Here is a 13,332-nt window from a genome sequence, read left to right on the forward strand (position 1 = left end):
GCCACCCCGAAGTCCCCCTACCTGCAGGAAAGACAATCACTCTTCCTCTACTTGGCCTGGAAGTCTGCAGCACTAAGTCCTGAAAACCTGCAGAGAGAAACAAGGACCATGCCGGAGTGACTCTAGACTAAGGGCCTAAAGGTCCGAATCGAGGCACCAGTTCCCTCCTAGATTTAGGGCGCTGCTACTCAAACATCCCCACCTTCTTTTCCCTCCATCGTCTCATACGTTTCTTCCCCTCCCCCCTCTCCGCCCGCTTTGTGATTAGTGTTACCCCACTTACAGCAATAGGCGGTAATCAAAGATGATTATTTGTAAACAATTGCAATCTCTCCTGACCCCACCATCTCGCCCCTCCAGTCACCTGACTACCATTTCTTGAATGCAAACGCACAACTCCCAGGGTGAGGGGAGTCAGGTATGGCGACATGGTGTTTTCATAAAGAATTCCAATGTGTACCCTCCAGGACCTTTGGACTCCAGTGGCCTTTCTGGAGCCCATCCTCCTTCCATTGCCCACCATTTTATGCATCAAGATGGGCGAAGGGCGAGGAGGTGGTGTGGGCAATGCAAACCTGGACACGCGGCGGCCTCTGCGCTTTGTCACGCTTACCTCGCTCGCAGTGGGCCAGCAGCGTCCGTGCTTACGCGGACTTGCAGGGACCCGGGGCAGCTTCTCCAGCTCCCCGCCGCCCTCAGCAGATCTCAGTGGGAAGCACACCACCCGGGAGCCTCCCCCGCAGAAGGGAGTCCTTCCCACACCCAATCCCTGCCCCGGTTCCCTGCAGCAACCGCTCCCCTCCCCACCCGCGGCCCCGCAGCCCACCATTTTCCGACACAAAATGGACGGAGAGTGCACAAGAGACACGGAGAACCAAGCCCGCCGTCGCCACTTAGGGTTCCTGGTCGCACCCTCCACCCGGCGCCCCGCAGCGATCATACTATTTCCCCGCCATCCCCCTCCACCGGGCCTCCCCTTCCTTCAGACCTAGCCGGAAGATGCCACACGGTGCCCCTTCTCAACCCTGGGCCCCTCTCCGTCTCTTCCCCGCCAAGCCCTCATTTCTTGCACCAAAGGGATGGGGTTCGGGGAAGGGGTAGAGAAAACCCAGTTCTGGACCGCACGGGTTTTGCCCTCTGTCACCCGCACCCCCCACCCCAGTCAGCAGCGACCAACCTGCAGCGATCGCGGTCTGCTCCTTCGGCTCCCTCCTTCCCGGGTTACGGACTCTTCCCGCCTTCCAAGCAACACGAGCCAGCACACAGCCACAAACGACCACCAGACCGCAACTAGGACAAGACTCTTGCACGCATCAGCTCTAGGTCTCCTAGGGGCCACGTCACTGTGAGCTCAGATCCCCAATTACGGTCCCTACCTGCAGTGCGGCAGGAGGCTGGGGGCGGGAGCGTGGGCGGGGCCGCTTTTCGCCCCAGTCCCCAAGTCCCCCCACCACTGCCCACCTCCTTACTTTTTTCCTTTTTAGCGGTCTTCCAGACTAAAGAGCTCGTGATACTTTGTAGTTTGGATTGGCCGTTCCCCTGATTTCTGCAGGAGCTTATAAAGGATTTTTTCTTCCACTTCTGTATCATTAAAAGCCCACGCTTCTCCAGTCCATCCAACAGCAAGCAAAGCCCAGAATTTCCCCTAGAGGTCTAGGTCGTGTCCCAGACTGGAACTGGGGCGGAGGACGGGGTTGAAGCTAGGAAATCTGGAAAATAGAATTTAACACCTCCCGCTTTTATCTTAATTATTTCCCCCCTCTCTTAGTTTTTTTGGAAGGAGGAAGGGTAACTGATTTTATTTTACTTCGCATAAATGTGCAATTATTTTTGAATGTTATAATTCTACAGCACAGTTATTTCCAGTTGTAAATAATTATAGGATTTGAGTCGTAAAATTTGGCAACCTATTTTCTTTTCACATCTTGAGAGCCTGTGACAAACATGTTCTCCTCAGAATGATATTAGTGCAACAAGTACTAACGGTACAACAACTTTACAAGACTCTAGAACGACCTCGAAAATGGAGCAACACTGAAGTCTTCCCGCAATTCGGAACAATAGTTTAGACACGTTTTGCTAACAGAAAATATTGTGACGCTACATTATTATACCAGAACATAAACTAAAACAAAATAGTAAGCCAATTGTCAAACCCAGACATGGAGAAATAATAGTAATCTGACTGAAATATTTTGAAGCAGTGGGCAGAGGTAGATTATAAAGAAACAGTGCTGGGATAATTGACTAGCTGTTTGGGAAAAAATGAAGTGCCTTGTTCCAATCACACTTAAATACAGACACTAAATGTGTAAATAAAAAAATACATAGAACCTTTGAAAATAGACTATAACAAATGTTGCTTTGGATATAATCTTAGAATGAAAAGTTCTTTTAAAACATAACACCAAAACCAGACATTGCCAAAGTGCAACTGGCAGAATCTGTTTGGAGCCTCTCTAAGGCTGAGGAACCCAATAGAATGTTACTTAGATTTATGTCAGTTAGCAGTGGGAAAAGTGAGGTGTTTATCCACAGACAATGTTTGGTTGTTGATGTAGTCAATAAAACATCCCTGTGATGCTAAAAAAAAAATCTCTGGCACTTCTAGGTTGTCCTAAGCCCAGGCTTGGTAAGCTCCCAAGGTACTAGAAAACTCCTTCAGTAAAATTAGAAGTTAAAACTAAGGTAGACAAACACTCTCGACTCTATACCTGTCTCAAGAAATATGCTATTCACATTTTCAGATTTATCCAAATTGTCCCTTCAAAATAATAATAACACACATATCAATTACTGTACATACATACATTTGGGTTGCTTGTCATTTTCACCATCAGAGACAAAGCTGATTGAATTTGTATGCCGATTAGCTTGTATACAGATACTGGAGTGTTAAATCCCTAGAACTGTGTTTGTTGAATAATGAATGTGGATGCTTTTAATTGTCATAGAAATTGGCCTTGAAAAATATTGTCCAATTTGGTGTCTGTAATATATGAACATTCTTGTTTTTTAAAATGTCCACTAACACTGAGTGCTACCTGGTTTATTATATTTTTTAAATTTCATTTTATTTATTTTTGTTTCATTTTTTCTTATTTCACGTTCATAAATTTGCTCTTAAGTCTGTTAGATAATGTTTTTTAAACCTATCACATTCAAAGCAGACCCCTGAGATTAAATTCCTTCTTTTCTCTGAAGATTCTTGTAGTTTAGATCTAGAGGTAGGTCTGGGAACCTGCATTTAAGTTCCTTGTACAATTCTATTGCAGGTACAGTTGAGAAGCTAGGGTCATAGGGAAAAAGTAATAAAACCTCTGACTATTATGTAAATGGCTTTAAAACACTATTATGAAACAAATCCACAGCTACAGAATCATTTTGAAAATAGATCACAGTCCTATCCCACCCTCCAGCAACACAGGTGAGTAAGCTGGGAGTGAACCGGCCTCATAGTCCACTGCTCCACCCTCTGGAAATCAAAGCATGGACTCAGGGGTTGGATGTCAAGCCCAGGAAAGGGCTCTTGAGACCCCTCTTCTCAAGATTGGAAAGGATTCCAGACACAGGTGAGGGCAGGCAAGGTGTCAGCATTTATTGAACAGCAAACAAGTAAGAAAAAGAGACCCAGGGAGACCCTAGGAGGGGCTAGGGCTGGGGTCTAAATAGGTTTTAGCACTGGGGTTTGAGAACAGTGGAATTAAGCTTTGTTGACTGAGAAGGCAAGGAGAGTGGACTTGGCTACAGCTCATTTGTTGTTGCCAGTTGTGAGCACTCACCAGCTATAGCTGGGTCTGGGTCACGGTCATGGTCACGCAGAGCTCATGACCATTTCCAAGGTGAACATGTCCTGGAGGCTGTGTGCCTGCAGCTCTGGTTCGAACTGGTTTGGTCTCAAGACATGTTACACTCTTTTCTTTTGAGTCTGTGACTCCCTCTTTTCCCCATAACAGGGGATTTGATTAGCTGTGGAAAGATAGCTCAGGAATGCCCAGGCTGGAAATTTCTGGCAGCAGCTGTCCCAGTCTAGAGTCAGATTCTTAACCTCTTGTTTACCAGCTCGTGGGAGTAGAAGTTTTGTCCTTGAGTCCTGCCTGTCCTTGTCCCAGGACCCATCCTCTCTTATTTGCTTTCCGTTGATAGCAACTTAACTACTTGTTTTAATGCCTCGAGAGTGTTTAAATCACTGTAATTTAATCGATATCAAATTAATTAATAATATTATTATATCCATATATTTAAAACTGCCAGTATTGTTTCTATACAAATAATCTATATTGGTAAACCCCACAGTTGGTTAACACATATACAGCACACATCCTATATTAGTTTGTAATTTCCGTTTCTATTTTAGCCTCTCTATTCTTTTATAAATGTTTTATTATTTTAATGACTGGTTTGTTTTTCAAAAATAAGGCAATCCAGCCCATCCAGTTTGGTGCATATTATTGGAAATCATTTTTTGCATGTATTTACAGGAAATAAAACTACTGAATTAGGAAAGATTACATCATAATTGTGTTTCTTTTAAGGTCAGTAGAGAATAATGTTCAATAGCAAGATGAATGTTTAAAGAAAAATAAGGCTTTCAAACTTCTACTTTTTCCCACTTACTCTGCAAAAGAAATTACTGTTTTCTGCTAAACTAACTTTAGAAAATGAATACAACTTTTTACTTCATGCTATAAGTTGTAAAAATTTCATGCTTGAGCCTTCCCTGATGGCCCAGCAGGTTGAAGTGCTGCACTGTGAAGCTAAGCCAAGCTGTGGCCACTTCAGTGCAAGCTTGATCCCCGCCCCAGGAGGTGATGCACATGGCCCAGCAGACCTCTCCTGTCTCACCCACTGCTCCCCTCAGCAGTGTGCTTCGTAGATCTGCCTGTTCTGCTACCAGATCTGTCTCTGGTGAATCCTCTCACCGCCCCTGCACCTCTGGCCTGTATCCCATTTCTGTATGCATAAATAAATAAAATATTTTTTAAAAGATGATTTCTAAAAAAAAACAATTCATGCTCATAAAAGTTTATTCATCTTTTTTTTTTTTTAAAAGATTCATTATTTATTTGTGCATACAGACCTGGGGTACAGGACAGAGATGCAGGGGCAGTGAGAGGATTCACCAGAGACAGATTGGGGAGCAGAACAGGCAGATAAACGAAGTACACTGCTGAGGGGAGCAGCGGGTGGATCAGGAGAGGTCTGCCACGCCACATGGTCACCTCTGGGGCAGGCGGGGATCGAACTCATACAGAAGTAGCTTCTTAGTGCTGTGCTTTAACCCGCTGTGCCACCAGGGAGGGCCTATTCATCTTTTTATAGTTCTAATAATTTAAAACTTGAAATGTAATATATATGAGTCATAGAACAATGACAAGTGGGAGAACGATTGTTAACTATTCTAACAGTTAATGTAAAACATGCTTTTAGTAAGCTTAATAAACTTTTATGAAAGCTCTGCATTGAAAAGTTATTAAAATGTTTTTTCTTGATAATTTAATTAGAGTGGTTTAAGACTAATCTCCTTTTGTAGTAGAAATAAAGGTAATTGTAATGGTGCTCCAAATCTTATAACACTATAAATTTTTTTACTTTATTAAAATACTTTACTAACCAAACAATATATATGCACATATTTTAACTGAGCCATATATTCTTTTCTGAGACTTGGCTTTTTTTTAACCTAGTATTGTATTTGAGCATTTTTTCCTTGTCAGTAAATATAAATAAAACCTGAATTAGGTTTCCATTGCTGTGTGACAAATTCTTACAACCTTAGAGGCATATAAAACAAAATTTATTATTTCACAGCTCCTATGCATCAGAAGTCAGGTACATCATGGCCAGTTTCTCTGCTCAGAGACTCACGAAGCTGAAATCAAGGAGTTAGTCACTGTGTTCATGTAATGGTAAACTTAGGTTAAAATCTCCCCAGCACATTTTTGTTATTATTGGCTTAATTCAATTCCTTTATTTCTTCATCACTTCATATTTATTAATTTCTTCATGTGGCTTTCTGCCAGAGTTTCTTTCTTTCTTTTTTTTTAAGGATTTATTTATTTATGCTTACAGAACTGGCAGTACAGGCCAGAGGTGCAGGGGTGGTGGAAGGATTCACCAGAGACAAGAGTGAGGAGCAGAACAGGCCGAATGGCGAAGTACACTGCTGAGGGGAGCAGCGGGTAGGTCAGAAGATGTCTGCAGCACCATGTGGGTCAGTTCCCTGGCCAGGTATTGAACTCATGCTGCAGTGGCTTCAGAGAGCTTCATAATGTGGTGCTATAACCAGTTGTGTCACCAAGGAGAACCCTCTGCCGGAATTTCTAATGCACATGAATAAGGAGTATAGAATGTTATTTGTACAGGATCTATTGGGTCAGTATTTTCTTTTTTTTTTTTAAGATTTATTTATTTATGCACACAGAACTGGGAGTTCAGGCCAGAGGTGCAGGGGTGGAGGGTGAAAAGATGCACCAGAGACAGAGTAAGGAGCAGAACAGGACTGTACACTGCTGAGGGGAGAAGCAGATGAGACAGGAGGTCTGCTGTGTAGTGTAGGTCACCTCCCTGGCTGGGAAACCAACCGCACTCAAGAGGTTGCTGTCAGCTTCTTAGTGCTGTGCTTTAACCCATTGTGTCACCGGGGTTGGGGGAGGGGGGATGGCCTGGGTAGGTGTTTTCATTAGAACACTGTGAAAAGTATTTGAGATGTAATCAAGCTACTGTGCAATTCCTACTTTTTCAAGAAAAAAATTTTGAGAAATGATGCACATAACTAAAGAGTGTGGAGTGACACATGCTAGAACTGACTTTCTCATTTCTACTACCACCATCAGTCAATGGGCATTATTTGCAGAAATCCTGTTATTCAGGTAATAATGTTCCCATCAGCCTCCAGGTATGGCATGTAACTCAGTTACATTGTCTTCAAGGCTCCACCCCAGAAGCAATATGGCTCTCCCTCATCAAGTCTTATTTACACTTATCCAGAAAGAGACTGAAGTGATGTGAATTCTGAGAATAGTTCAGTCTCGAGAGGTGAAGCCGTTAGGTCCTGACTCGTTAGCTCATGGGGTAGAGAGAATAATAATCCAATATGTACAGCATACAGTGTCACTTATAGAACAAAAGATAACACTTTATTGTTTTAAAGGTTTATTTATTCTGAAAAGAACTGGTGTAGACCAGAGGTGTGGGTGGTGAGAGGATTCATCAGAGACAGAGTGGGGAGCAGAACGGGCAGATTGACTGAAATGCACTGCTGAGGGGAGCAGGGGCTAGAAAGGAGAGGTCTGCTGCATCATATATGGGTCAGCTCCCTGGCCAGATACTGAACTCAGGCCCATGCAGTAATCGTGCTGAAACTTAACCCCTAGGCCACCAGGGAGGTACATTACTCTTTATTCTGAACAGAAATTGAGATTCTGCATATGACAAATACATAGAACAACTGGTCCTTTGGGTAGATGAATATCAGCCCTAAAAGCTAAGGTCTGGCTGCCTGGGTAAGTTGTACATCTTACCAAAAGCACAAGCCAAAAAAAATATTAGGATGGCAAAGGTGACAAGTTCAGTGTTTCCTTGTAGAGGTCTTGTTTTCAGCACCACAGATGCCTTCACTAATGCCTCTTCTAGGACCTTGATCACCGCCTGCAAGAAGTGGAGGGAAGTGGGAAATCAGCAGCATTAGTCCTGAGTCTCTTAACTCATCCACCTTGCTTTCTTTGTCTGGATTCCCAGATCTCACTTTGGACAGAGCAAGAAACTGTGTGACTCTCATGCAGTCCCAGTGGCTGTAACAAAGACCTCAGGAGAGGAAGGATAGTCAATATCCATTAGACCAAAGTGGAGACACTGATCAGGGAATGCCATTTTCCTAACTCATGTTACAAAAATACGCCTTCAAATCTGCTGTGATGTATGCCCTGGAATGAGCTTTGTGGTACAGTGTGTAACAGGGCAAGACATTCAAAATCTAAATGTAAATAATGTAACAAGGCCCTTGGAATTCAAAATATTACTGTACACTTATTCAAAGCACAAAAGTAGTTTAATTTCGCCTTTGGCTGAATGGTGAACCCGTACCTAGTGAACTGGCATATTTCCCCTGTGCCATCACGCCTTTCCAGTTCCACTGCTGAGACAGGAGATGCTGAAGGAAGAGGGGACTGGCACACTGAAGTAATAGAATCTCCACTATAAATATAGGGTTCATTTAAGAACTAGCACACCAAGTAGAAAGAAGTACAGAAAGAACATTGACTTTGAAATTGTATCTTTATGGACTCAAGTCCATCCCTGTGTGATTATTTTTACTTTAAATTTTTTATTATAATATTTTATTTTTGCATCATTTTGTGCCTTTTTTTCCATCTCAGTTATAATCCCCGTGGAATTCCCATCACCAAATAACCCGTGTGCCATCACCATAGTCTCGTGCACTCCCCCTTCCATTTTTGATCCCATTCCCCACTCCACCCCCCTAAAATGTCTCTGGTATATAGTTGCTCATTATTATTATTTTTCCCCCCTGGTCTTTCATGCTCCAGCTATGAGTGAAACCATTTGGTATTTTTCCTTTTCTTTCTGGCTTCTTTCACTAAGCATGATCCCTTCCAGCTCCATCCATGTTGCTGCGAAAGGCTTGGGCTTATCTTTTTTGATTGCTGAGAAATATTCCATTGTGTATATGTACCACATCGTTTCAATCCAGTCATCTACTTTTGGGCATTTGGGTTGATTCTATGTCTTTCCTTTTGTAAATAAAGCAGCAATAAACATGGGGGTACTGCCTCTGTGATTTTATGCAGGTTCTTAATCTCCCTGAATTTTACTTCCATGGTCAGTAATGTTGTTTGTCAAGTGTTTCAATTTATTCCTTGTGCCAGCCTCCGGCAGAACTGCACCTCTTGCTTGACCTCCCCTTGGTTGGTAGTGCCCTGTCTGTGACTGGTTCTGGCTACTGGATTGTGAGTTAGCATGTGGTATTTCGAGGCCAGAACATATGGTTGTTGATTTGAGACACTCCAGAACCCTCTTCTTTTTGGTCCCAGAGTGAATGTCAATTTTCTAGATGGTGACTACCCTGTCAGTTTGTTTCTCTAAAAATTGCCCAGAGTCCAGCATCCAGCAACTTCCAACTCATGATGGATGTATACCTGTCATGAACATGTGGTAGAAATGAGGGATAAGCCACTGAGATTGGGGCACTGTCTCCTGTCATGGTATAACCCAGCCTCTTCTAACTCATGCATCGAATCCACAAACTATAGTGACAGTCTCTCAGGATTTTTCTGAGGGTTCAATGAGTAAACTTATAGGACTAATTATCACAATGCTTGGCATATAACATGCACTCATAGTAACGACATCTATAGTTAACAAAATGGTTTTTAAAATTCTAGAGTACTTTGTATAAAATGAGAGGGATTGTGTTGTGTTTGCTCATCCTGACAGATAAGTTGTATTTTATTTTCAAGAGTGAGACACTCTTTGCTCAGGATAAAACTTACTTATGCCTTGTATTTATACACTTGTATTTCGCCACCATCATCTCAGGAACATAACACTTAAATACAGTAAGTAATATTTTAATGAAAATAGGTTTTAATTGTTACCAATAAACACTCCTTTGTTCTTTGAAACAAAGGCACAAGATTTCAAAGTTGTAAAAGATTTAGCTTGAATAAGGTTTTCCAAAATATGTCCTGAAGAACACTAATACCTCAAGCATTCTGAGTGAAAAAGTGTTCAATTCCCAAATAAGTTGGGAATTCTGATTTCTATCATATGCATGTATAGGCTATGATTAAGCACAACTATTCTGGAATAATAATGTAAAATATTATGATGTACATAGATATTTGTAATATACTCATATATACATATGCTTTTGGTCTTTTTCACTGCAGTGTTTCTTCTACATGGGAATGTCTCTGCAGCAATATTGTGGACTCGGCTCTTACTGTCTCATGAGAACTGTGTATCTCATCTCTCCCGAACTCTTTGTTTAGGGATGCTGTGTTGGTAGGTTTTGCTTTTGGCAAGATATTAGTTTTGAAATGTTAAGATTTTTAAGGATTGGAGGTGATTATCAAATGGAATGTTTTCAGTTTGATCCTCAGTAGCATTTTAATTTAAATAATACAAACGTTCATAAAACACATGATTTGGAATGATGAAAAAATGATGGAAGGGAAAAGCAGCATATTAATGATCAAAATCTGGATCTGAATGACCAAATAAGAAAGCAGTGAGTATATTTCCCTCATAAACAACAGTCATGAAAAAATGATGGAGGGGAAAAGCAGCATATTAATGATCAAACTCTGGATCTGAATGACCAAATAAGAAAGCAGTGAGTATATTTCCCTCTATAAATAACAATCTTCAACTTTGTTTCGATGTCTTTATTTTAGAAAGAGAATAATGCATGCATTGAGAAATACTTAAAGCGTGCATCTTAAATGCATGATACCCCAAGAAAATAAACCTAATGGCACCAGTGTAAATGAACATTTAAAGAATTTAAAAGATGATGGAAAGCACAGAAGACTGAGTTTCTCAGTAAGCCTGTATATAGCAACAAATACATGAAAAAGATGACTATTTTCAACTTTTCCCCATAATTGCTAAGTGACTGTTGTCATTTTATCATTGCCATATGTAATTTCATATTATGTGGCAAAAAATAAAATGACATAACAGTTGCTGGAATGAATATATTATCAGCACATTTGGATATAGAGCATAAAAATTTTGGTTTAAAAATTTTACTCAGTAAAATTATCACAACACATATCTCTTTGAATTGATTTTGTTATACAACACATGTATAGTCTAATATATATTTCACAACCTAAGATGATGAAAATTCTGAGATTGTATGTTGTATAACACCTTTAGTTTTGTCATAGATAGTAAGATGATGCTGTATTACTCACACATTGCTGGTAGGAATATAAAGTGGTTCAGTCACTTTGGAAAACAAATGGTAATTTTGAATGTTGAAGTCATTATGCTAAGCAAAATAAGCCAGAATGTGAAAGACAGGCATTGGGTAGTTTCATACATGTAGAATATAAACAAACAGTTTAAAGTCTCAGTGCTGTCAACCAGCCACTGTAGCAGTTCCATCCCCAACCAGTGAGCTAGCCCACACATGACACAGCAGACCTCTCCTGTCTTGCCCACTGCTCCCCTCAGCAGTGTATTTCAGTAGATCTGCCTGGTCTGCTCCCAACTCTGTCTCTGATGAATCCTCTCACCACCCTCTACCTCTGGCCTATACTCCTGTTCTTCTATGCATAAATTTAAAAAATAATAAATCTTAAAAAAAAAAACCACAAAAGAAACAGAGATTGGAAGTCTCTATAGAGATCGTAGATCTCCTAAGCCTCTATTCTGATAACTTATAGTCAATGATGTTTATTATTATTGGCCATTTACCCATACTGTCAAGTGTTCTGTTATCCCTGCTATGTGTTATCTCAATAAAACTCCAGCAACAGCTTTATGAAGGCAAATATCACTTACACTTTAAAGATGAATTATAAAATCCTGGAAGAATTAATGTACCTAGCTAAAGTCATGTAAGTATTAAGTGGTAAGTTCATGGATCCACTCTTTTTTTTATTATTATTATTACAAAAGTTTATTTTTACATCATTTTGTACATTTTTTTTCCATCTCAATTGTAATTCCCACAGGTTTCCCATCACCAAGTCACCCATGTGCCATCACCATAATCCCGTGCATTTCCCTCCCCCCACCCCGTTTTTGATCCCATTCCCCACTCCACCCCCACAAAATGTCTCTGGTATATGGTTGTTCATTATTTTTGTTATTTTCCACCTGGTCCATTATACTCCTGCTATGAGTGAAACCATCCGGTATTTTTCTTTCTCTTTCTGGCTTATCTCACTAAGCATCATGGATCCACTCTTAAGATATCAGAATATTGTCTCATCAAATGAAAGATGGTATAATACTGCAAAATCTCAAACAGCTATATCTGGTCTTTTTCACCTACAAATAGAATATAAGAAAGAAATAATTAAAAATGAAAACTAAGAAAACAATAAAAACAAAGAAACAAATGAAAAACATGAATTCACATTGTGTCATGAAGCAAAGTAAGATTTGTCTGAAAATGTGACTAGAGTTGTGTATTAATTACTGAAGTTTATTACAGGGATATCTGCAGAGAAGCTGTTACAGGAAAATACATAATGGTATGAGAGTATGCTTGGTGAGAGTACTAAAGGAACAAAACATGAGGTTAATGTTTCTAGAAAAAAACATTTATTTCTGCATGATTGACATTTCCATTGTGGTAGACAATACTATTGGCACTTAAGATACGTTAATGAATAATAAAGATTCCCGTCCTCCTGGAGTTTATATTTTTCCACCTTAGGACATGAGTAACTTTAAAAATAAACAAGCAAACACGCTACATGAGCAAATTAAAAAAAAAGCAGCAATGAATAAAATATTTTGTACTCCAGAAGGCTGTGAATACTCTAGAAAAAAAAAAAAAACAGAAAGAATAATGGATGGTGTCACTCATAGCAGGAGCGTAAGGGATCTGGGGAAAAATAAAGAGAGAGAAACAAATGTAATAAAGTAAAAATGAAAACAACAAACAGCTATAAATCGGAGACATGTTACAGAGTGGAGAAGGGAGAATGTTCAAAATTGGGGTGGGAAGCGGGCATGGGACTGTGGTGATGGCACACGGGTGAATTGGTGGCGGGAAGCCCACAGGGACTAAAACTGAGATGAAAAAATGCACAAAATGAAGAATGATATTTTAAAAAAATAATAAAACACACACACACACACACAAAAGAAAAGGAGACACAGGGAGGAAGTAGAATCTAGAGTGTTAGGTGCAGTATGGAAATGTAAACAAAAGTGAGTTATCCTTCTAATTGGTCCTACTATTACTTAACGAGTGAAGTTTTCTCTCCCTTGTGCTGCTTTAGGTGTACTATAAATGCTATGCTGACTTCACTGCACAGAGGTAGGGGACACATTTTAATCTATTTTTGGTAGGAATCGACTCCTTTTATTTTATCAGAGCTCCAGGGCCACTAGTACTGACTGTTTTTCACCATCAAGTGCTCGTTTTTAATTTTTTTTTAAAAAGAGATTTTATTTGGGCCCTCCCTGGTGGCACAGCAGTTTAGAGCACAGCACTGAGAAGCTTAAGCCACTTCTGCATGAGCTCGATTCCCGCCTGCCCTAGAGGAGCTCCACATGGCGCGGCAGACCTCTCCCGACCCGCCCGCTGCTCCCCTCAGCAGTGTACTTCGTCCATCTGCCTGT

The 13,332-nt window shown here is 40.6% G+C and overlaps 1 protein-coding gene across 4 annotated transcripts in view; it reads right to left on the bottom strand.

The window, feature by feature from the left end:
- Positions 1–1,383, bottom strand: part of BEX5 (brain expressed, X-linked 5) — a 2,419-nt gene extending 1,036 nt beyond the window's left edge. The window contains exons 1-2 of one of the 4 annotated variants that reach the window (XM_012727126.1): positions 1,178–1,383; positions 22–87 (exon numbers count right to left, since the gene is read on the bottom strand). Coding sequence is in view for 1 of the 4 variants with exons in the window: in XM_004685653.2 (XP_004685710.2) it covers positions 22–87; positions 471–513 (109 nt within the window). In the remaining 3 variants the exon portion in view is untranslated. Of the gene's footprint in view, positions 1–21; positions 88–470; positions 553–613; positions 735–826; positions 850–1,177 lie in introns of those variants that run through there. The other 3 variants (XM_012727128.1, XM_012727127.1, XM_004685653.2) reach the window with 3 other exon arrangements.
- Positions 1,384–13,332: the final 11,949 nt, after the last annotated feature.

This window comes from Condylura cristata, unplaced genomic scaffold (genome assembly GCF_000260355.1).
Source record: "Condylura cristata isolate star-nosed mole 26May11 unplaced genomic scaffold, ConCri1.0 scaffold00019, whole genome shotgun sequence".
Taxonomy (NCBI): Eukaryota; Metazoa; Chordata; class Mammalia; order Eulipotyphla; family Talpidae; genus Condylura; species Condylura cristata.